The following is a 26,032-nucleotide window of genomic DNA, read 5'->3' as shown; positions in this document are numbered from 1 at the left end:
AGTGTTTGTTTCCGCCACACATAGCGTTTTGCTTTTAAACCAAAAAGTAAATTTTGGTCTCATCTGACCAGAGCACCTTCTGCCCCATGTTTGCTGTGTCCCCCCACATGGGTTCTCGCAAAATGCAAACAGGACTTCTTATGGCTTTCTTTCACCAATGTCTTTCTTCTTGCCACTCTTCCATAAAGACCAGATTTGTGGAGTTCACGACTAATAGTTGTCCTGTGGACAGATTCTCCCACCTGAGCTGTGGATCTCTGCAGCTCCTCCAGAGTTACCATGGGCCTCTTGGCTGCTTCTCTGATTAATGTTCTCCTTGCCCAGCCTGTCAGTTTAGGTGGACAACCATGTCTTGGTAGGTTTGCAGTTTGCCATACTTTCTTCATTTTCGGATGATGGATTGAACAGAGCTCCACAAGATGTTCAAAGATTGGGATATATTTTTTTATAACCTAACCCTGCTTTAACCACTTGCTTACAGGGCACTTAAATCCCCCTCCTATCCAGACCAATTTTCAGCTTTCAGCGCTGATGCACTTTGAATGACAATTGCGCGGTCATACAACACTGTACCCAAATGACATTTTTATCATTTTTTCACCACAAATAGAGCTTTCTTTTGGTGGTATTTGATCACCTCTGCAGTTTTAATTTTTTTTTTAAAATGTTTTTTTTTTTTTATATATTTTGTTATAAAAAATTTAAAACGGGTAATTTTTCTCCTTCATTGATGTACGCTGATGAGGCGGCAGTGATGGGCACTGATAGGTGGCAGTGATGGGCACTGATAGGTGGCAGTAATGGGCACTGATAGGTGGCAGTGATGGGCACTGATGGGTGGCAGAGATGGGCACTGATGGGTGGCAGAGATGGGCAGCACTGCCAGGTGGCACTGATTGGCACTACAGGTGGGCATTGATAGGTGGCACTTGTGGGCATTGATAGGTTGCACTTGTTGGCATTGATAGGTGGCACTGTGGGCACTGTTTGGTGGCACTGTGGGCACTGTTCGGTGGCACGGTGGGCACTGTTTGGTGGCACGGTGGGCACTGCTAGGAGGCACTGTGGGCTCTTTTAAATTGGCACTAGTAATCGGCACTGATGAGGCAGATGTGCCTCTTCCATCCCAGCCGGTGATCGGCTTTTTTTTCTACTCACGCTGTCAGCGTGAGTAAAAAAAAAAAACGATTACCGATCTTTTTGTTTACATCATGTGATCAGCTGTCATTGGCTGACAGCTGATCACATGGTAAGGGGCCGGGACCGGCCCCTTACTCGGATCGGTGATCAGCCGAGTCTCAGTGACTCGGTGATCACATCGCGCCCGGCGTGCGCCGTGTAGGGCGTGCGCAGGGAGCGTGCACAGGGGAGGCCGTCATATGACGGGCTCCCGGGAATGCAGGTCCGCGCTGTGGCCGTCATTCGGCTATAGCGCGGACGTCAGGAGGTTAAACTTCTTCACAACTTTATACCTGACCTGTCTGGTGTGTTCCTTGGCCTTCCTGATGCTGTTTCTTCACTAAGGTTCTCTAACAAACCTCTGAGGGCGTCACAGAACAGCTGTATTTATACAGAGATTAAATTACACACAAGTGGACTCTATTTACTAATTAATTAGGTGACTTCTGAAGGCAATTGGTTCCACTAGATTTTAGTTAGGGGTATCAGAGTAAAGGGGCTGAATACAAATGCACGCCACACTTTTCACATATTTGTAAAACATTTTGAAAAACTTTGTGCCACTTTGTATTGGTCTATCACAAAATCCCAATAATGTACATTTACATTTTTGGTTGTAAGGTGCCAAAATGTGGAAAATTTCAAGGAATATGAATATTTTTTCAAGGCACTGTACCTGCTGCATAGGTTGCGGCTTTTCATAAGATGAACTGGTGACAGTGAAAAGTCTGTAGCAGTATATGGAGGGATTAAACACTGGCTACGCCTTGTTTCCCACCTGGGGTATAACCACTTGCTTACTGGGCACTTAAACCTCCCTCCTGGCCAGACCAATTTTTAGCTTTCAGCGCTGTCGCACTTTGAATGATAATTGTGCGGTCATGCAACACTGTACCCAAATTAAATTTTTATCATTTTTTTACACAAATAGAGTTTTCTTTTGATGGTATTTAACCACCACTTGGGTTTTTATTTTTTGCTAAACAAACAAAAAAAAGACAGAAATTAAAAAAAAACAAAAACAAAAACAAAAAAAAAACGTTTCATAGTTTGTTATAAAATTTTACAAACAGGTAATTTTTCTCCTTCATTGATATTCGCTGATGAAGCTGCACTGATGGGCACTGATAGGTGGCTCTGATGGGTGGCATTGATAGGCAGCACTTGTGTTGAGGCACAGATTGGTGACATTTATAGGTGGCACTGTGGGCACTGATGGGTGGTAATGTGGGCACTGGTAGGTGGCGCTGGTGGGCACTGATAGGCAGCACTGTTGTGCACTGGTGGGTGGCACAGATGCCTCTGCAGAAGCTCTCCACGATCGGGACTGATGTCCCTCTCACAGCTGCCAGTGATCGGCTTTTTTCAAAAATAGCCAATTACCGGTTGTTTACATCACATGATCAGCTGTCATTGGCTGACAGGTGATCACGTGGAAGGGGGTTGGGATCGACCCCTTACTCCAATCTGTGATCAGCCGAGTCTCAAAGACTCATTGATCACACAGAGCACCGCGCGGGCCCTTCAAGGGGCGCGTAGGCCGCTCGAGCACACCTATTGACGCCCTCCCGGCAAAGTAGGTCCGCACTGTAGCCGTCATTCGGCTATAGCACAGACAGGAAGAGGATAATTTGTCTTTTACCTGAGATGCACGGGGGCTGTGATGGAACATGCCTGCAGGGCTGAGAAGACTCAGATGTCTTACTACTAGCCAGGAGGATAAAGAACTTTTCTTGGATTTTGGACTGTGATTGTGTTGTTTCGATCATGCTTTTCTGCAACACCGATGAATAAACGTGGGCAAGAAGCCCTTAAACACACTTTGGCATATTGATTACTCTACTTAAAGCTGAATCTCACAACTGGTGGAGGATGCAGACAATTGCTCTGCTGGTCCTCACTGAAGGCAAATGTGCTGGTACATGTTGTTAAAGGATAAGAAGTGGGCTTCAGTTTGCAGCCTGGTGCGGTTTTGTTCACAGGTTCAGGTGCAAATTTTTACTTGAATTTGCACCTAAACTGGACCCAAAATCACACCGGACCCTTTTCAAAAAACACACCACAGCCCCCAGGATATCTGTGAACTGGTCCCAAGAAAGCAGGTCTTCCTGTCCCTTTTTCAGGTGGACCTCATTGGAAGGTCCATGCAGCCCTATTGACATGCAGGTGTAAATGGACTTGTGTCCATTTACACCTGTGTACCTCCAGGTCCGTCCCGGCCTAGAAAAAAAAATGAAAAACAGGATTGCACCCTTTTCTGCTTTTGCAGACTGGATTGGAGGCATTCTGACGTAAATGGACAGATGAGACCGTTTACATCTGGCTGCCCATAGAGTTGACATGGGTCCGCTGCCACAAACTGAATGAGCATGGATGTCAACACACAGACAGCTGCTTACAGATCCCTTGCTGACGGGAGCAGAGTTTTCTCTCTGTGAAAGAGGTCTTAAAGGCACAGTATATGTCTGTGTACAATTTGAATCTGCAGCATGGAAGATTTTATGCAAACTAATGCTGCCCAGCAACAGACCTCTCATAAGATCCTGTCCCAAAAGCAGCAAATTAACAATAAACCAATAGACCAGCCATTCTCAACCAGGGTTCGTTGGAACCCTGGGGTTCCTCCAGAGGTTGCTAGGGGTTCCTTGAGCTGTGGCTAATGAACCATCTTTTTGATGGTGCCTACAGAGTTCAAGGTTCAGCATCACTTAGCAAAGCCAGCAGCATGACACAAAATATATTTTTAGCTGTCTTTAAGGGTGGCATTCTAAGCACCATTTTAAGGGGAACATTCTTCCTATTCACCACCAGTATAAGGGGCATTGTTCTATTGACCCCTGAGGAATTGGTTTTAGTAACGGTTCCTCGAGACCTGAAAATTATTTTTGGGGTACCTCTAGGGTTAAAAGGTTGAGAAAGCCTGCAATAGACTGTTAAGAGGCTCAAATGACTGCTTTGACCTAGGCAGCAGAGAAAGACACACGGGCCTTAGCAGAAATGCTGCCAGCCCAGACTGCAAGTGTTTCCACGGTTTCCCCTGGTGACACCATTTCAGCCACAAAAAGCCACCTCCTACAAAGGATAATATCCCAAGATGATTTGGAGGCCTTGTTATGTACTTCTGAAACGACTGCAAAAGGGCAGGCCTGGCCTAAGGACAGTTGGGCAGTGCTTGTTGCGCCACTGTTAGGGGAAGACTCCCAAAAGGCATACTTCAATATAATCTCTGATGTTGCCCAAGACTATGACAAATTAAAAGCTTAAATCTTGAGGTGCTTGGGAGTTACAACCTAAGTGAGGGCACGGCAGGTACACAGCTGGAGCTACAGGGCAGATGGATTTCCCTGCTCCCAAATGTATCACCTAATCAACTTGGTCAAACATTGACTGCAGCCCGATGTGTATACAGGGCTCCAAATTGTAGACAGAGTCATCATGGACTGATGTCTAAGGGCTCTACCTCCAGAACTACGGATGTAAGTGAGTTAAGGTGATCCAAAGTCGGCTGATCGGGCAGGTGGAACGCTATTCTGACGCAGAGAACTTCTTGGCCAGCTCTTCAGCATCAAGAACTACCAAAAGGCCATCTCCCTTAGCAATAAGCTCAAAACCAGAATCACTGCCAGTAAAGCCACAAAGAGGAAGCCCCGAGAGGCTAGTAAGAGTGGTTGGAGGGCCACCTCCTGTTGAGAGGCCCTATTTGGGAAGTCTCTGCAGAACCCATAAGCATCCCCAGTGTTGGCAATGAAGCGAGTGGAATCACATTGCTGCCAAATGGCCCCTGACCCCAAAGCCTATGGAATGTGGATTAATCATATGAATGTCCTTGTTTGCTCGCCTGGGTCTAGCTGCAGATCCAGACATGTTGTTTTGTGGTGAAGGTAAGGGGGAAAGGTGTGCATGCCCTCAGACTCCAGAAGCCCAGTGACCATAGTCCATACCTGGCCCCTGGATCCTGAACCGTTGACCCAGGGCCAGGTAGGATTTGTGTGTGCATACAGTGACTAATAAGTACCCCACAGTGCTGGTGACCTTTGAAACCAGCCTGGCGATCTTTTTGCACAGAAGTGTCCCCTTTCTGTTGCAGTGGGGAAAGACTTTCAACTTTTCAAGGAACTAAGCAGTGGGAAGTAAAAGGGCCCTTAGCCTGGGGACTGTGGGGTGATATAAATTTAATGATAATGCTGTAGGAGTGATCACTGGTGAAAAGGTATCACTTCCCTTTGCAGACTTTGCAGATGATCTGGAGGTGGCTCCAGAGATGCCCGATATGCTGGATCTAGAGGTCTCTCAGGACAACTTTAGAACTGCTCAGGGTAATACCTACCAGAGAGTATCATAGAGCATATCGCAGGCAAGCAAGACAGAATTGCCCCTTGTCAGAGAACACATTCAGCAAGCACAAGAAGCACAGAGTCGAGTGTACAATAGATCAGTGAAGGTTCAAACGTTCCACCTAAGGGATTGTGTTCTCGTTTTAGTTCCCATCATGGAAAAATTCCTAGCTCAGTGGCAAGGACCCTCTGGAATACTGGAACAGGTTGGGGAGGTAAACTATAAAGGTGTACCAGACAGGAGGAAGAAGGAATAGATCCATCATGTCAATGTAATCAAAGCCTGGAAAGACAGAAGCCCTCATAGCACTGGATGATAGAAGCCCAAAGAAAGGAGGAAGATTAAAGCCCCGTACACATGGGCAGAATATCGGGAGACATTTGCCGGTTCAAAAAAAGAAAAAAGGAAGAAGAAAAAGACAGACATCCTGCCCGTGTGCATGTCAGACGTGCATGCTGGAGAAGCATCAGCCGACCGACTCCCGATCAGTGCCCTCAGCCAATGGCAGATAGCGCTGATCGGAGTGTTCTGATGGGGGGGGGTGTGCGTACCCTTGTCAGAACACAACAGCTCAGCGGGGGAGATCACTGAATTAAGCTAGCATAGTTAGTACAGCAGCTCCGACAGTTTTTTTTTCATTAAGGAAAAAGTGTGTACTTTAGTGAGGTTCAGATACATGGGTCTATGTCTGTAATGCAACAGCAAGAGTTTCTTTGAGTTTGAGAGTTTCTACAATGAAACAAAGATTTCTTCTCAGAGTTCCCAGGCTGCACAAATATAATTAAACATGACACTGTCACTAACCCCAAGGTTCAGTTCGACATAAGCCTTATCTTATTCCAGAGGCCCACAGAGAGGCAGTAACTGAAGAACAGATGATGCTAGACCTCGGGGTTACATAAAATTCTAATAGTGAATCGTGTAGTCCTATAGTCTTGGTTCCCAAGCCAGATGGTTCCCTAAGATTTTGCAAAATCTTCCAGAAATTTAATGAAGTGTCAAAATTTGACATTTACCCCACGCCTCGGGTCAATGAACTAATTGAGAAGTTGGGTCCAGCCAGGTACATAACCACCCTTGATCTCAGACCCCCAGAGGGTTTGTGGCAGTAATGACTGGATACCCTTTGGGCTAAACAGGGCTCCTGCTACATTCCAGCAGATGCTGGATGAAATTCTTAGCCCATACCAAGACTACTTAGATGATGTGGTTACCTGAAGCACAAACTGGGAAAGTCACCTACCTAAAGTGCTGTCCTGGATTCCATTAGAAAAGCAGGCTTAACAGCAAAGCCAGAGGTATGCCACAGTGTTGGAAGAGGCCCCGTATCTGGGATAAACTATTAGTAGTAGAAGCCATCAGGGAGTGGCCTGCTCCTATCACCAAGAAACAAGTGAAAACCTTCCTGAGTATGGTTGAATATTATTGTAGGTTCATCCCAAACTTTGGAAAAAAATGGAATCGCGCTGAAAAACTGATATACATACAAATAATCACTAGTTCAGCAATAATTTCCTGAATGTATATCATGTGAAATGTGAACATTTGAAGAGTGTCATATCACCAAAAATGCGTCGCTCCTCCCCACGCATTTTGTAATAGTTACGTCGTCCAGGGGTACCCTGGAACTCTATTACGAAACGCGTGGGGCGGAGCGACGCACTACCGTCACCTTTCATCGCTGTTGTGGTTACCAGCAGGACGGGTTAGTCTGTGAGCTTACCGGCCGGTGCTCCAGACGTTTCAGGCGCTTATTTTGCGAGGATTATCAGTGAGTTGGTGTCAATACGTGGCAGTTTGAAACACATGTTCCGGTGGCTACGTTCTGGTTATATTATTATATCCTAAAGACCTTGGCTTATCGGATGTGGTCCGGAGGAATGATTCCTACTCAGGCTCTCTCTGATCTTTTGTAGTGGGTGATCATGAGTCTCTGGTAAGCGACCAACGTACATCTTTTGGTGGTGGATCGAGCACTATCTTTACACCAACAAGGATTTCACAGTTTTTGATGGACTTTTCATATTAATTTTTATTTATCACATGGGTGATAGAGCCATGAGTGTGGACTCACGTTTATCTAATATTTTTTATTGTTTATAACAATTATTCAATGTTTTTGGTGATATGACACTCTTCAAATGTTCACATTTCACATGCTATACATTCAGGAAATTATTGCTGAACTAGTGATTATTTGTATGTATATCAGTTTTTTAGCGCAATTCAATTTTTTCCATTCGTTATACACAGTGTTTATGTTGCGCAGAGGAATTGCTGCTATTAAATTTGCACAACTATTTAGTTTCACTACTTAGGGTTTTGATAGTTCACCAGAGCGCAGTTTCTTCCCAAACTTTGCACAGTGGTAGCTGCCTTAATGGACTTGACCAAGGGCAAGAGCTCCTCTGTAGAGATTAAGTGTAATCCAAAGGCTGAATAAGCTTTTCAAAAGTTTAAAACAGGCTCTATATAGACAGCCAGTGCTGGTAGCCCCCGACTTCAAAGATTTTGTGGTCCAGACCGATGCCTAACGTGTAAGACTGGGGGCTGTGCTGTGCCACGTGGTAGGTGAAGAACACCTGTATGGTCTATTTGTGTTGAAAGCTGACCGTGGCAGAGAGGCATTAACGTATTGCAGAGCCAGAATGTTTGGTCATTAAGTGGGCATTACATGCCGATACAGAACCACTTACTGGGGTGCCACTTCCAACTCATGGCAAACCATGTTCCCTTAAAATGGATAGCCCAGGCTAAGGAGCTCAATTTGAGGATTACCTGCTGGTCCCTGGCCTTTTAGGATTTTTCTTTTAAAGTAGAGCACCAGGTGGGTTGTAATAAGAAAAAACGCTCTCTGGAACCCACTGCTTGATAGGTGATGTTTGAACCCATGGGTTGAAACAGGAAGGGGGCTATATGGCGAAAAGCCCCTGTCACTTCAGGGAAGAGTTGTGGATGGAGTCTACCTGCCGTATAGGTTTTTGCATTTCATAAGATAGACTGGTGGCAGTGAAAGATCTGTAGCTGTATACAGGGGATAAGCACTGGCCACACCTTGTTCCCCACCTGGGGTAAAATTTGTCTTTTCTCGAGGATAATCTGTGCTGTTTGGGAAAGGATACATATAGGCTGTGATGGAACATGTCTGCAGGTCTGAGAGACCTGTGATCTCACCAAGTGTGATTTAGTCAGAAGGCCTAAAAATGTTTTATGGGATTTTGGACTGTTATTACCCCTGCGAGAGAACCTCTTATACTTATCGTCATTTTTCTACAACGCTGATGAATAAATTTGGGTAGGAAGCACTTAAGAACACTTTAGCATTTAAACCCCACATATCCTATATATGTGTTTGGATTGTATTGTAATTGTTCTGTCTGCCCTGTTATAAAGCACTGCGCAAACTGTTGGCGCTATATAAATCCTGTAAAATAATAATAAATAATATCTAGTGGTCCGTTATGTTGGAGGTGTAGTGTTCTATGTATAGAGTGTAAGAGAATCGTATTATAGTCAGAGATGGTGGAGAATGTATAGGAATTTTTTCCAGCAGAGATCATAAAAGACACAAGACTTGGTTAAAATACTGAAAATCTAAGCGTTTAATATAGACATCCTGTTAGCTGTGCTTTTCGTATACAATCCTGGACTGTAGGCAAAAAAACTCAGACGTTGGTCTTAGATCTTACAAAAAAAAAAAAAATACTACACCAGAATATTTTGAATATACAGCAGGAAAACACCTGAAAACAGAAGATCTTATTTTTAAAGGGAATCTGTCTGGGTGGCCTATACCTGGCACTGCTGCTGCTACTGGCTGACTTTCAGGATTGGTGCTCATTCCAGGACAGGCTTAACCCCAATTGCTGCAGATAGGTTTTCTGTCCCAGAACTTGCATTACTTTCCCAAATCAGCCAATGGCAGTCACCAGAGTGGTTCGGCTACGCCAGGAACACAGCTGCTCCAACAGGATCTCTTTATCATCAACAGGTTTTCTTGGAGCACAGTGTCTAGGAGGACATGAGGGATGAAATACCACTATCCAGACGTACATTTTGTGTGGATTTGTCATAAGGAAGTCACACAAAGTGGAATTGTTAGTATTTACTTATGATACAATCCACTAACAGTGAACAGGACCAAAGAGTTCTTATGTCACCCCCTCGGACCTCACTATTGAGAGCAGGATGGGGCACTGGTAGAGCTGTACATGCACCCAGTCTTCATATCCATAGTTCAGGGGACAACCCTTATGACCTGCAGCTGTTCTTGTTGTATGTTGCCTTTACTAACACAATATTAAGGTCTATGTGACCCGTCTTGCCTAAAACAGGGTGGAATTATTGCCTCTGTTTCACAGGGCAGCATTACCCTCTATATACAGCAATAAGGCCAAACAGGTTCCCCCTATATTTTGGACTGTAACAGCTGGCAGTCTATTGTATGACAAGTGACTCCAGAGGACATGCAGTCCCTCCATCTATATACAGAACAGGTGTGAGGCACAGAAATCCCGGGAAGAGGGGGGGGGCCCTCAGGGTCCCAGGCGTCGCTCCATGCTGTCCCCCGCTCTCTGGTGTCTGACTTCCAGGTGTTTGTTTTGCACCTTCTCGAAGTGCTGAAGAAGCTCATTGTAGTCTATCCTCACCGAGCCGTCCTTGGGGGATGTTTTGGCAGCTGCTTCGCTGTGCCTGTGAAAAGGAGAGTCATTTCCAGTACTCAGAGTCAGGGAGTATGCAATCACTGCCTAGAGACCTTACAATTTGGGAAATTCCCGACACTTGGCAACACACTACAGCCTCAATGTGAGTACAAAATGAGCAGGGTCAATCACATGGCTGCAGAACATCACACATATAACAACACAGGTGAACAATTGGTTAAAATGTGTATTTCTGTACTTACTGTAAAATCCTTTTCTTTAAGTCCATGAAAGGACACAGAAATGTAAAATCTTTAGCATATACTGCTGCCTGCAGGAGCATTGGACACTGGCAAACATAAAAACTGTGGGTCAGCACAGGATAGCCCTCCTACTCCCAAGCATGCCTCAAATTTGTAGTGAAGCGGTAACAACAGCCTGATCATAAACAGTGTGGTGGGACATGTGTCCCTCAATGAACTCCAAGAAAAGGATTTTATGAAGAGCACAACAATTATTTTTGCTTTCTCATCCATTGAGGAACACAGGAAGTCTTAAACCTTTAGAATGTCCAAAAGCAGTCAAACTATGGGATAAAAAACAGCAATGTAGCTCAATGTAAAACACCAGAGAACTAGGGATAGCTCGCAGGTCAGAGCCACCTGAAGCTACATCAGATGAGGCTGAACATCAACCCTGGAACTTCGAGAAGATGAGCAGCAGACCAGGGGAAGCCTTACAAATTTGGGGAATGGAAGTACAATGCCAAGAGATTTCATAGAGGGAGTCTCAACAGTAACGGTGAAACCTGCTCCTTGATACCAGAAGCTTGAATGATGGTCTGTCTGGGGCCACCTAGAAATTTTGGAATGAGAAACTGGGGTGTGCTTCTGGGGCCTATTGGGAAAGATCAAAAGATAATCAGTCTTCTGTAAAGAAGCAGTGGCTGAGAGATAGACTCGAACAGTCTGAACCCCATCCAGATGATGGTGGAAAATTTCCTTTTGATGAAACAGAGGGACAGGAAAGCATGTACTGGTTGAGGTGAAATGCAGAAACTACCTAAGGCACGAAGGAAGTCCTGGGCCTGAAAAACAGAAAGTGCTCTTTGCAAGATAAGGCTGGCAGTTCAGATACTCACCTTGTAGAGATAATGGCTACATGGAAAACCACCTCATGGGTAACCCACAGTTTCTGAAGCACAGAGAATCAGATGGGGGAGCTGCATGGGAAACCTCCAATACAAAGATATTAATCAAAGAGTGGGAGGACAAAGGCCTTTGAAACAGAATGAAAACAGAATAAACTGGATCTTTGATGTTGCTGACAGCCAAACACTAGTCCGGATCCAGCTGCAGAACGAAGAGAATTTGTTTCACAGAGCAACTCATGAGATGGAAGTCCCTAGACCAGGGGTCTTAAACTGGCGGCCCTCCAGCTGTTGCGAATCTACATGTCCCATCATGCCTCTACCTGTGGAAGTCATGCTTGTAACTGACAGTCTTCCACTGCCTGGTGGGACTTGTAATTTTGCAACAGCTGGCGGGCCACCAGTTTGAGGCCCCTGCCCTAGACTCACACCAGGTGAATTATGCCATCCATGTCGAAGGACAGACCTTGAGCAAAGACTGCATTTTCCCTGTCCCTTAGGAACCTGGGCTTCAAAAGCCATGAGGAAGGAACATGTGCACTGAGATGTATCGGAGTTAGGCTTTGAACAACAATGTTAGATAATGCAAAGTGGGGGGTTAACCTCCAGCAGTGGTGTAAAGAAGAGTCTTTATTGAAGAAAAAAAACTGCAAGTAAAATAAGTTAGTCTTCGTACCAGCAGAGCTAAAAAAAAAAAAAAAGCAAAAAAAAAAAAAAAACAAAGAGAAAAAAAACAAAAAACAGTCCACCCTCCTAGGACACTGGAAAAAAAAAATGGAGGCATTTTGGTACTAAGAGGGGTTATCCTGGGCTAGTGTCCAATCCTCCTGCAGGTGGCAGCATAACCCAAAAAATAAAGACTTCCTGTGTCCCTTAAAAAGGAACTGCAGTCTGCTCACACAATTTGTAATAAAAACATTTGTCAGTCTGAAGCTTCCCTCCAACCACTTTGCATATTATTTTATATATACTGCTATTCTGTACTTGCCAAATGCTACAGAAATCTCCCTCCACTGAGTCAGGCTGCATCCATTTTAGCTGTGGGCAGCTGAGCTGCTGCCTGTTCACTTCCTGGATTTACACAGACACACACCTCCACAGCTCTCATTGGCCCTCTTATGACTCAACAACCCCCCCCCCCCCCAAAAAAAAAAAAAACTCTCACAAGAGTGAGAGAGAGAGCTGTGTATGATGTCATAAGCCTAGGCTTTTTACCAGACGAGAAGCAGGAAGTGGGTTGTAGAAGGTATTTACTGGCAGATAAAAAATGTTTTACTATCCAAAAGTTAAAACAACAAGGGCAGGAGATTTAATAGATGGAAAGTTGAAAAAATGACTAAAGGTCTGCTTTAAGAATGAGATGGAAATGTGGTTACTTTACAGATCAATGGAATGCACTACTCATGTAACTGAAGCTCAAAATAAGGAATGACACACCTGCTGCACATTCAGTTGATGGAAAGATCATATCATTGCAATATTTCACAAGGAAAAGTGCTCATTGTATTCAACAAACAGCACTGCCTGGTTATAGCTGTGAGCTGATCACCAATCCCATCACAAAGGAAAGATGCTCTTAAAGTGGAACTAAAAACTTTCTCAATCAACATGAACTATTTTTAATCATCCTTATGCTGCTAGTTTTCATAGATAGGAGGTTATAATAAACTTGTTTTAAACTTTTTTCTTTTATATATTTCTTCAGTGGTTGCCTGGTTTCTGGCCTAAGCCAAAATGATGTCAAACATTCCAGGAGTCTTCGTCTGGAGGAGAGGCTTTCTCAACTAAGCATGCTCTCCTGCCTGCATGCCTGAGCGAAGGACAGATGGATTCCAGGAAGTAAATGCTACATGAATCATCTGCCCTTCCTCAAGATGGCCATAGCTAGAAATGCTAGAAGGATGTTTTTTTAAAGAATGGAGACATGGATGGGTGAGTCTGCATGCATATTAAAAATGAATTAAAGTGGTAGTAAAGGCATTTTAATTATGTATACCTAAAAGGTAAGCCTATTATAATGCACCATTTAGGAGATATTTACTTTGTTTTCAGGTAAGTTTTTACTTAGTTTTCAGGTAAGTCTTTCATAATGTGCTAGTATGCGATGCATACTAGCACATTATGACATTCATTTGCAGGGAGAAGATTTTTTTGTGTGCAGTTTACTAACACTTTAAATGGTGTTTTCGGTGCTCAGATACTGTTTAGTTCTCCTCTGATCTCCTTGCTGCCAGCTCTGATTGGACGGTGGACTACTGCCCAGGTCTGAACATAATTGGCTATCGAGGTTCAGAGAGGGAGGAGGACGGTTACCTTCAAGTGTAAAGAGACCCAGAGCTGGTTTTTCTTTTTTTTGTGTGACTTGAATCAAGCAACAATGTCCCACCTATTCACAGCCACTTCTTTCCAATATGTTCTGTGCTATGGAGAATGTGTTTTTTTGTGTCCTGGAGCACAATATACAAGTAGAGAGAACTATCCCATCTTTCATTAAACATTTTAAACACTTGCTGTTTTGGGCAATTTTGAAAATGTTCACACTTTGTTAAAAACTGCATTTTGTTTTGCTAGAAAATGACCCAAATCCCCCACACGTGTGGGGATGGTGAGCTTTTCGCAGTGCTGTAAAAGTGATCGGTTGGCTGTAAAGCTGCCCGAATCACTTTTACAAGATAGCCGATTGCCGGCTGAAAGAAATGGTAGCCCTGATCCTGGTATATGCACTTACCGACAGGATGTTTTTGTATGTACTTCAGTCAGCAAGTGGTTAAAAAGTGTATACAGTGAAGGGAAAAACATATTTGATCCCCTACTGATTTTGTACATTTGCCCACCGAAAAGAAATGATCAGTCTATAATTTTAATGGTAGGTTTATTTTAACAGCAAGAGACAAAACAAAAATATCCAGAAAAACGCATTTCAAGTTATAAATTGATTTGCATTTTAATGAGTGAAATGAGTATTTGATCGTCTATCAATCAACAATATTTCTGACTCCCAAGTGTCTTCTATACAGGTTACGAGCTGAGATTAGGAGCACTTTCTTAAAGGGAGCGCTCTTAATCTCAGCTTGTTACCTGTATAAAAGACACATGTCCACAGAAGCAATCAGATTCCAATCCCTACACCAAGGCCAAGACCAAAAAGCTGTCCAGGGATGTCAGGGACAGGATTGTAGACCTACACACAGCTGGAATGGGCTACAAGACCATCGCCAAGCAGCTAGGTGAGAGGGTGACCATAGTTGGTGCGATTATTCGCAAATGGAAGAAACACAAAATAACTGTCAATCTCCCTCAGTCTAGGGCTCCATGCAAGATCTCACCTCGTGGAGTTTCAATGATCATGAGAACGGTGAGGAATCAGCCCAGAACTACACGGGAGAATCTTGTCTATGATCTCAAGGCAGCTGGGACCATAGTCACTAAGAAAACAATTGGTAAAACACTACGCTGTGAAGGACTGAAATCCTACAGCACCCGCAAGGTCCCCCTGTTCAAGAAAGCACATGTACAGGCCTGTTTGAAGTTTGCTAATGAACATCTGAATGATTCAGAGGAGAACTGGGTGAAAGTGTTGTGGTCAGATGAGACCAAAATTGCACCCTTTGGCATCAACTCGCTGTGTTTGGAGGAGGAGGAATGCTGCCTGACCCCCCCAAGAACACCATCCCCACTGTCAAACATGGAGGTGGAAACATTATGCTTTGGGGACATTTTCCTGCTAAGGGGACAGGACAACTTCACCACATCAAAGGGACGAATGATGGGGCCATGTGCTGCCAAATCTTGGGTGAGAACCTCCTTCCCTCAGCCAGGGCATTGAAAATGGGACGTAGATGGGTATTCCAGCATGACAATGACCCAAAACACATGGCCAAGGAAACAAAGTGGTGGCTCAAGAAGCACATTAAGGTCCTGGAGTGGCCTAGCCAGTCTCCAAACCTTAATCCCATAGAAAATATGTGGAGGGAGCTGAAGGTTCGAGTTATCAAACATCAGCCTCGAAACCTTAATGACTTAGAGAGGATCTGCAAAGAAGAGTGGGACAAAATCCCTCCTGAGATGTGTAAAAACTTGGTGTCTGACCTCTGTGATTGCCAACAAGGGTTTTGCCACCAAGTACAAAGTCATTTATTTCACTCATTAAAATGCAAATCAATTTATAACTTTTTTGAAATGCGTTTTTCTGGATTTTTTTGTTGTTATTCTGTCTCTCACTGCTAAAATAAACCTACCATTAAAATTATATACATCAATACTTTTTCCCCCCTCACTGTATAAACCCCAAAATTTACAGAGACAGACTCTTACCCATTGTATGTTCTATAGACGATGTGTCCATGTATGCCCCAACATGGCCTCCCAGGTACTGGTCATGAGTGCTGTATATAACCCACTCCTGAGCCCAGCGTGGAGTAAATGAAGTTTTTGTTTTCACGGACTGCACTTCCATTTTATGGAAGGAGCTTCAAGATGAATTCAGTTGGGCAGGATATGGACAATGGCTCCAACTTTATAGAACCTACTTTAGATGAGTCCTAACCAGATATTCAGGTTGCTATGGATCCTCCCTAAGATGCTCAGGAAGACTTCCCAGGCCTAATAATATGACAGGAGTGAAAGGAGATTTATCATTGGCTTCTTGGGGTGAAAGCATGACTCCACCATTCCTCTACAGCTCAACCCCCTGCGGTATGTGCAGCACTTACCCTGATCGCATGAGCTGAGGGTTGGGGACACATTGTAGACGGTGTGACAGCAGCTGGAAGGCGCTGCTCTGTGGTAACAGCATTAGAAGTCCATACAGTGCTCTGATCAGATATGGGTGATTCTCCACATCCAGAAGCTGCAGGCGGAGATCTGGGGGGGAGAAGACAATTTAAACAGCATGGCTACTGTCAGCTGGAGAGTACTATAGTGTGCGACATTGAGAATTAGGAGAATAGGACAGGCCTCAAAAACATGCCAACAATGACCTCTCAAGAAAGAAGAACTAGGCAAAATCCAAGGAACGTTTCCCTAAAGTTATGGCCTTGACTTTAGTCATCCTCTCCCTTCCCTTCTCCCTGCACTCTAATGTGTTATACACACTACTTACTCCCTATGATCCTCCGTAATGTGGATGACCTGACATGTCCGCTGCACACCGACTCTTCTCTGTACAGGCACACAGCCATCTGATTATTTCTGCTCCATTTCCCAGCCAACGTGCTGGAAGCTGTGTGTTATTAGGACACATGTAGGGGGAAAATCTTCCAACATACGGATACACAGACCCGCGGGGGGGTGGGGGTACTCCTAACACAGACACAGGGAGAGAGCTCCCATTATACAGATACATAGACCCGGAGAAGAGCTCCCAAAGCACACAGATACATGGAGCTAAGGAAGGGCTCCCAACATACGTATATGCATATTTGGGGGAAAGAGCTCCCATCATACGAATACACAGATGGGGAGAACAACCAATATACAAATATACAGACCCCAGGGGAGTGATCCCATCGTACAGATATACAGACCCCGGGGGGAGAGCTCCCATCATATAGTTATACAGACCCCGGGGGAGAGCTCCCATCATACAGATATACAGACCCCGGGGGAGAGCTCCCATCATACAGACCCGGGGGAAAGCTCCCTCCCCCGGAGTCTGTATATTTGTATGACGGGAGCTTCCCCCGGGGTCTGTATATCTGTATAATGGGGACTCTCCCCCGGGTCTGCATTACGGTATGATGGGAGCTCTTCCCCCGGGTCTGTATATCATTATCTAGGCCGGGGAAAGGAAATGTCTGAACATCCCGAATAAAGTCAGATCTGTCTGTCCATATTCTATAACAGAGTCCTAATATCTATAAACACAGAACTATAAACTAATGACTAAAATACAATAACAGACTCTCTGGTTGTTGACACTGATGGGAATGAAGTAAAGAATTTTGGGAATTTACTCACATGTAAAGATCGGACATTCGATCAGCTGTACCAGCTTGTCCACTTCAGTCAGGAAATCCACCGTCACCTCCAGGTCACCACTAAATGCCAGCGTCAAGGAAGAACAGTGCAATACACTCCCTAAGATATAATAGCACTTCACCCTATAGTCCCCATACTGGTCCCAGTGCTGGGACTGCCTCATTCTGCATGGAGGACTTAATGAGTCCTGAAGAATAATTCCAGCTGAGGACGGGACTGGTGGTGGTCAGTGAGGACACTTCGCCGCCCCTGCCCACATTACATGCTCCAATATCAACTGTCTTATATGGCTATTACATTGCTGTCTTATTTTTAAATGTTCAGCTGTTTTTGTAATGTTGATTTCTTTACTCTGTAGAAAGTGTACTAGGACGCCTCCTGAAGAAGCGGCTTGACCGCGAAACTGTAGAGGTCACGTTCGCAAGTACCAAATATATCTGTCTTCATTTATCTTTGTGGGCATTACATCATAACCTTTTGTTAACATTGCTGTCAACATTTTTGTATTATGTCACTTGTTTACTTATTATGGTGTCCTTATATGGACTTTTTAAATGTCTTAATTTTCAATAAACTCAAGTTTTTATATATCTTTGTGGTACCGCAATAGTCCTAATACCTCCCTCCTCTGGAAGAGATAGGACCTAATTGGAGGGGTCCTACCTGTCTTCTCTTTCAATCCTTATTGCTTTAAACACTTAAAGGATAATGGTACCCCTTAACGATAAAAAATCTCCCTTTTAACCTTGTGGTATCCCTTTGTTTATATTACATGAAGGATACAACTTCTGGATGAGGTGATACGCATGCTTGTAGTTCTGAGTAAGGAAACACAGGGACACGGTGGCCACGGGGCTGTGACACCATGAGCGGTACAGACAGCAGAACAGGTCACAGCTCTCCTGTAATGGGAAAATAGAGAGGTAATGTCAGTGGTCCCAGGGTCCCCTCTGTCATTGTTCTTAGATCACAGACAACATTTGGTTCCAATGACAGTCCTAGACATGACACTGACTCTGGGCAGTGGTCCCAGGATCCCCACTGTCACTGTTCTGTGACCTTTGACCACACACAAACCAATGACAGTCCTAGACACACCACGCTCTAAGCAAGAGTCCCGGGTCTCCTCTGTGACTGCTCTGTGATCTCAGACCACACACGAAACGATGGTGCTAGACATGCCCCACCTTGGGCAGTGGCTCCAGGGTCCCCTCTGTCATCGTTCTTTGATCACAGACCACACGCACTCCAACAATGGTCCCTGAGACAACACACTTCAGACAGTGGTCTTGGGGTCCCCTCTGTCACTGCTCTGTGATCACAGACCACACACATTCCAATGATGGTCCCAGAGACTTCACGCTCTGTGCAATGGTCTCAGGGGCCCCATCTGTCACCATTCTGTGATCTCAGCTCAAACACATCCCAACAATGGTCCTACTGGTGCTACTTTCTAGACATTGGTCCTAGAGTCCTCCCGTCACCATTCTGTGATCATGGACTGCACAAATCCCAACAATGGTCCTAGAGACGTTACAATCTCTAGACCAGTGATGGTGAACCTTGGCACCCAAGATATTTTGGAACTACATTTTCCATGATGCTCAACTACACTACAGAGTGCGTGAGCATCATGGGAAATGTAGTTCTAAAACATCTGGGGTGCCAAGGTTCGCCATCACTGTTCTAGACAGTGGTTTTGGGGTCACTGTTCAGTGATCATGGACCATGAACATCCCAATTATGGTCCTAGACATGCCACGCTCTGGGGAGTGGACCCCTCTGTCACCATTCACTGATCAAAGACCACACAGGTCCCAATGAGAGTCCTAGACACACCACACTCTGGGCAGTTTTGGGTTCCCCTCTGTCACCGTTCTCTGATCAAAGACCACACGCATCCCAGTGATGGTCCTAGTAATGTCACACTCAGTGCCTAAAAATCAAGCTATTACTCAAAGTTACTCAATGTTATTGAATCTCATTTTCCTTCCAGCACTGTAAGGATGCGGGAATGTAACTGCTGCTGATGAAGATGTCCCCAGTGAGTAGGCAATGTAATGTCTGTGGGCCCCGTACAGACCAATCCTCCCAACCTCTGGGCCCACAGAGACCCATCCCCCACCCCATGGGCCCTTAACAGGCTCCCCTTTTCTTAGGAGGTAGTTTTTCCTAGCCAATCTCTCCGATCTGCTCAGATACTGAACAGGAAGTAACATTGGCTCATTAACATCGCTAAACTTTGTTGCTCGCCAAGTCATCTGACCGGGGCGTACCGGCGTCTGGAGGTCTTTCAGTTGACTGCGGAGCTGGAAGAGTTCAGAGGAGGTCAGCAGGATGCTGTTCAGATTCTGCACCATGGTGGACGCAAACTTGAGATCCTCCTCCCGCAGCAAGATGTCCGCCATGGAGTGGAAGATGTTCTCCGCATTCAGCAGAAGACTGAGTTGTCTGTGGAGGGAAAGAAAGAGACTGCAAGTGACCCCCATCTACATTACCAACCTTTGTAACCCCCTCCCAACCCCACTTCTCCCTGCTGAATCTGATAAAGGTGGCCATAGATGGATCACTATCTTTTTTTTTTGGATCAGCCAGCAGGCACACCAGTTCTAGTGACAACTATCTGAGAGGGAGTGTCCTTCACTTTCTGTTGTGTCCATGAGACAGGAAGTGAAGGGAAAGCACTCCAATGGGACATAGACGTGGATATAGATGTACTTTGATAAAACTTAGAAATCTTTATATTGTAGTTCATGTTTATTTCAGCGGCAGTAGTTGCTCTATGCTGCCTGCTGGGGGGGGGGGGGGGGGGGGATTTCTGGATTAGGTTTCATATCAGATTGTCACCTCTGAAATCACAAAGACAACAAATTACAGGAAGACATCAGAAATATTATTATTAAATTATGATGTGAATTGGGGGGGGGGGGGGGGGGCAATATTAATACAGTGAAAAGCAGGATATGTAGGTAAATCAGAACCCCCATCTGCAATAAAGAGCCCCCTTCCCACCTCCACAGTACAGAACCCGACCCCCACTACAGAACCACCCCAACTCTGCATTACAGAACGCTCCCAATTACAGAACCTCTCCCCAACTCTGCTCTATAGAATATCCCCCCCCAATCCACACTACAGAACCCCCTTTCATCTCTGCAGTTTTCAACAGAGCCCCCCCCCCCCCACCTATAGTTGGGAGGGACCCTCGCAACTATAGAAACCTATAGAACACTACAGAACCCACACAACTCTGTGTGTTACAGAACCTTCCAACTACTGAATTACTCAACCTCTCCTCACGTCCACAGTACAGACAACATAACCTCCTTCCACCTCTGCAGTATAGAGCTCCCGCCCCTCCTCAAACTACAGGACCCCTTCATCCACACACCTCCATACTACAGAACCTCCTTCTGCATATGCAGTACAGAGCCTTCACCTTTGCACTACAGAACCCCTGCATCTCTGCACTACAGAACCTCTTCCCACCTCAACACTACAGACCCCTCCCCGCCTTCAATATTCACAATACAGAACCCCACCCCATCTCTGCATTACACAACTCCTTACCCCCCCCCCCCCCCCCCCCTCCGATCCAGTATGTGGCTACTGGAATACAATGTAAACAACCTCAAAGACACAACGCACAGGTAGGACCAGCTGGGAAAAGCCACCAACTAGTCTGACCCAGGATACTGCGAGACCTGAGGACAAACTATTCTACCCCAGCTGCATCCATCTCAGGGACAAGACAAAATCACACACCATTATCATAGTTTATCAGTATTGCCTCAATTTAAAGCATATTGTAGGGTAGGGGTGGGTACCATCTTCCATATATCATAAAAATGGGTGCATGGGGTCACCTCAGAAATGCCCCTGCAAAGCGAGAGAAGGGTTTGGACTATCTCATTAAATCAAGGACGTAGACAAAAATACGTATGGTTGTATAAAAGCAATTTAATAGTATATATCTTCTGAAGAAGCATTTTTTGCTGCAAAACTAGTAAAGGATATTTGCCAAGACGCATCATACTTTATACCCCACTTCAACCTTGGGGATCACTCTTCATCCAATTGTTTGTGCAATTATTTAAAGCAGCATGTAAGGCTGTAATCATCAACTGTATATCTGTCAATGTGGCTTTTTTCCACCATGTTTTTATATTCTACATACTATTAAATTGCTTTTATACAACCATATATTTTTGTCTACGTCCTTGGAGGTACCGAGATAGTCCAAACCTTTTTCTTGCTTTGCAGGAGCATTTCTGAGGTGACCCCATGCACTCATTTTTACCATTATCATAGTGTTATAGGAGCTGTAGTTGCTCCAATATAATTGCACTGTGCACCCACCTGATGATAAGGCCCCTCGGGTCTCCCAGCAGTCTCCGCTCACTACTGAACCTCTTCAGCAGGTTGACCATGAAGCGATGGAAGTAGGAGTTCATGGTGGGGGTGGATGGTGAGCTCTCCAGGCCACGGGCAACCTAGAAAAGAGATCAGACATGGAGATTTCATTATATATCCACCCAACAGATCTCTAACTGGTCATGTTTTCCAGAACTAGAATCAACAAGGAAATAATTGGCACACACCAGGAGACAAAATCCCAGGCAGCCTGGGACACACGATTTTTGCTTTATATTAAATTCCCAACTCATAATGCTCCAATATTCTGCACACCCCCCCAAATGTTCTCCAATAATGATCACTGTGCTAATGAGAGGGGCTATAATCAACAAAACAAAACATAAAATTGACACTCTGACTGCATCCACATAGACCAAGCTGAAGGGATATCTTTCAAATAATAAGTCCGTACTACGCAAGGCATACCGTCACCCCAGGGATACAAAGTGATACACCATAATCAACCATAGGGGTGTATTCTTCTGATTGGTTGGGCATACAAAAAAAAGGCGGGAACAAAAAAGGAATTTCCAAGAATTCTTCAAAGAGGAAATAACCAGCTATTTCCTCTTTGAAGAATTCTTTGGGATTTCTTTTTGTTCCCACCTTTTTTTGCTGTCAGGGCTGTCTGGTATCTTATAGCCAGTGTTCTCTGACAGAGGAAAGCTGGCACATCATCCCTTCCATGCTGCAGCATGTCAGAGCAGATCAGAACTCAGAATTTTAGTAGCACAACTATCTAGCTACAAGCGGAGTTCCCCTTAGTCCTCAGCCTCCTGTTCACTACATTCACATGTATAGGAATCCACATTTCTTATTGGCCAATGTTGCTCCAAAAGCCTCAGTCCACCGAAAAGTGATTTTACATACAGGTGGAGGCTGGTGGGTGGGAGGCAGGAGGGCAGAGTCAGCCCCCGACTTCTTATAAGTCTTGGATACTCCGACAGCAAGATATCCCCTGCCCTTCATCTCAGGAGCTAACACTCCTGACAGAATTGGTTAGAGGATTAGGTAAGAGGGTAATGGTTATAAGGCTAGGGGTTTAGAATTAGAGGAATAGCAATAGAGAGCTAGGTTAGAGGATTACAATGTTAGAATTAAAGGGTTAGGGTTACAGTGCTATGATTAATGGTTAGAGAGCCAAGGTTAGAGTTAGGGGGTTAAAGGGCTAGTATAAAGGGCTAGAGAGCTAGGATCAGAAGTAGAAAATCAGATTTACAGGATCTGGGTTAGGGTTATAGCATTAGAAAGTTAAAGTCAGATAGTCCAATTCCTGCCAGCCCCTCTGTAATAACTGATGTGCGGTTACGTGACCGCCTGCTGCTCTCCTTCCTAGAACTAAGGACTACAGTGGGAGGGGCCGAGTTTCCCCTCTGATGTCAGCCGGGCAGTCACGTACACTGACCACGGTATCATGGATCAGCAGCCATGATTACCGTGGTCAGCACACTAAAGTGGGGGCAAAGGAACAGGCAGGATCAACCAGGTATATTACAACAGAGAGGGACAAATGACACGGCACATGCTCTATACGGTTTAACATGCTTTGAAGGAACAGAATTTTTTTTTAGTTTTTTGTTTTGGGATTACAACCGCTTTACTATTAGAGGGCTAGGGTCAGAGAATTAGAATATTAGAATTAGATGCCAAGGGTTAGAAAAATAGAGTTAGAGGTTTAGTGTGAGAAGAGTAGGTGTTTTAGGGTGTTCTGCCCAATAGGGTGTTTCTACCCACCTTTGTATGTTTCTACACAAAAGTTACATTCTCCATAATTTAATAGAATACAAGTAAAAATCCAGGCAGTATCCCTCATAACAGGCACAGAACTCTATACAAGAAGTGCAAGAACAAGGTACTTCATGGCAGGATCACCAGAGATTATTATAATAAAGGACTGAAAAGGACATGTTAAAACTGATTTTGCATTAATTACCAAAGTGCATCACCACCTCTCCCCCTCCCAATGGTCATTGGTTCTAATCCAATCACTCTAGGCACTGCCAATAACTGTACCAACACGCACGCTCGTATTGGCTGCTGGAACGGAGCTGCTTAGGGAATACATGGAGCCCTTTAACAAAAGGAAGTAAACTCTGGGCCCTTCCCTGAATCCTCTAGACATGTGAGGAGCGGAGGTCGCCTCTCCTGTTTTAGATCGGCATTATATAGATAATACCTAAATAACCTTGTTTAGGACCAGATCAATGACCACACAGTACAGGATCCTCCACATTATATGGGGGAAAAGAGCTTCAGCTAAAGACCTGACCACACAAACACAGGACTACACTGGATGGGAGGGTCCGACCACACATTTATAGCGGACTAAAGGAGAACCTGAGCGCTAACACACTGGACTACAAGAGTGTTGACCGCAAGCACATTGAACTAAAGAAAGACCTGACTGCACACACACTGGACTACAGGAAGACCTGACTGCACACACGCTGGGGTCTCAGTATCACTTACCCTCACCTAGCTGGACACCCCGGGCCAGGGGTGGTACACACAGTGTAGACTGACCAGAGTAGAGTTCACTGCCATCATTGTTGGGATCCGTCTGGCCAGCTGGGGAGGAGGCGATCTCAGCCAGGACCTCCAGATCCTTCAGGATGACCTGAATACAGAAATGACAGAATATACACTATGTCCTAATAATGCACAGACACTGAAAAAGGCACAGAATTCCAGCCCAGGGATTATACACACTATGTCTTGATGATGTACAGGCACTGGGAAAAAGCACAGGATTCCACCCCAGAGATTATTCACTACGTCCTCATGATGTTAAAGACACTGGGAAAAACATGGAATTCCAGCCCAAGGAATATACACTATGTCCTGATAATGTACAGACATTGAGAAAAACATAGGATTGAACCACAGGGGATTATACACTATTTACTGATGATGCATGTGCGCGCATGCACACACACGGAAAAGCATAGGCTATCCCCCCTCCCCACACATTGTCAGAACACATTACCTGGAGCCCCAAAGTCAGGACGCGTCCACCCCAGGGGCCCCCAAAGTCAGGACGCATCCACCCCGGGGCCCCCAAAGTCAGAACGCGTCCACCCCGGGGGCCCCCAAAGTCAGGACACATCCACCCCGGGGGCCCCCAAAGTCAGGACACATCCACCCCGGGGCCCCCAAAGTCAGGACGCATCCACCCCGGGGCCCTCAAAGTCAGGACGCATCCACCCCGGGGCCCCAAAGTCAGGACGCATCCACCCCGGGGCCCCCAAAGTCAGGACGCGTCCACCCCGGGGCCCCCAAAGTCAGGACGCATCCACCCCGGGGCCCCCAAAGTCAGGAGACATCCACCCCGGGGCCCCCAAAGTCAGGAGACATCCACCCCGGGGCCCCCAAAGTCAGGAGACATCCACCCCAGGGCCCCCAAAGTCAGGAGACATCCACCCCGGGGCCCCCAAAGTCAGGAAACATCACACTGCATAGTGTAACAAGGCTGCCAGGTTTGCAGAAAAGCTAAAATGTCCAACCCAGCGCAGAAAAATCGCTGCAGCATGGTGACATCACTACTGACAGTGGCAGAGAAAATGACTGTATGCTACCAGCTACACTGTGTTCAAACCTTGACCAATGACCAGTGCTGTGCTCTAGCCCTGACCAATCAGAATTCATTGTTACTGTTCTAGATAACAATGAGGTGTGGTGTGTCACTCCGCTCTTTCATTTGCCATATTATATAATCCTCTTGGGGTACATTTGTCCTCATTTCCTACCCCTCAGTATTACACAGGCAAAGCGGTGTGACCCAACCACAGCCACCATGTCAAAAGGGGTTAAAATTTCTCCAGAGAGGCCGGAGGAGGAGGATGATGGGACATAAAAGACAGCAGAAGAATGGCGGAACATTAGTATTCAGTATACGGCTTTCCCGCCTGGTGTGATGCTCTGCAGAACAGCCGCAGCCTCTTGTCACCATGGAAACAAGGGCTGCAATCCCGCAGCTCACTCTGCTGGTGGAGGGGGGGGGGGGGGGGCTGCTCCAGCTACATTAACCCTTCCTGCCCCACATAAGACTTTGCTTACAGCCAGCTGTTACCGCGATGACATTTCAACCTGGAGCGTCAATGCAGACTGAGCGATTACTGCGGTGCAATTCCAGACAGAGAAAAGTGACCCTCATACCACACAGGCAGAGAAGAGAACCCCCCCCCCCCAAAAAATGATAGTAGATGGGGAGAAAGGAGACAGCCTCAAAATTATAACTGTCCGACAGAGGAGGCCCCCTAAAAGAAAAAAAAAAAACAGGGAGAGGAGAGATCCCCCAAAATGATCGCAAAGAGAAAAGCGCCCCCAAAAC

General features: G+C 45.4%; 1 protein-coding gene across 1 annotated transcript in view; it reads right to left on the bottom strand.

Moving 5' to 3' along the window:
* Positions 1-9,100: 9,100 nt before the first annotated feature.
* The window catches only part of VAC14 (VAC14 component of PIKFYVE complex), a 69,872-nt gene continuing 52,940 nt past the window's right edge, over positions 9,101-26,032 (bottom strand). Inside the window, exons 13-19 of the mRNA XM_073605647.1 lie at positions 24,171-24,319; positions 21,646-21,777; positions 19,563-19,737; positions 18,070-18,188; positions 17,266-17,345; positions 16,020-16,170; positions 9,101-10,206 (exon numbers count right to left, since the gene is read on the bottom strand). Coding sequence (XP_073461748.1) covers positions 10,050-10,206; positions 16,020-16,170; positions 17,266-17,345; positions 18,070-18,188; positions 19,563-19,737; positions 21,646-21,777; positions 24,171-24,319 — 963 coding nt within the window. The 3' untranslated portion in view covers positions 9,101-10,049. The remainder of the gene's footprint in view (positions 10,207-16,019; positions 16,171-17,265; positions 17,346-18,069; positions 18,189-19,562; positions 19,738-21,645; positions 21,778-24,170; positions 24,320-26,032) is intronic.

Source organism: Aquarana catesbeiana, linkage group LG11 (assembly GCF_042186555.1).
Source record: "Aquarana catesbeiana isolate 2022-GZ linkage group LG11, ASM4218655v1, whole genome shotgun sequence".
NCBI lineage: Eukaryota > Metazoa > Chordata > Amphibia > Anura > Ranidae > Aquarana > Aquarana catesbeiana.
This window is presented reverse-complemented; position numbering and strand designations above follow the sequence as displayed.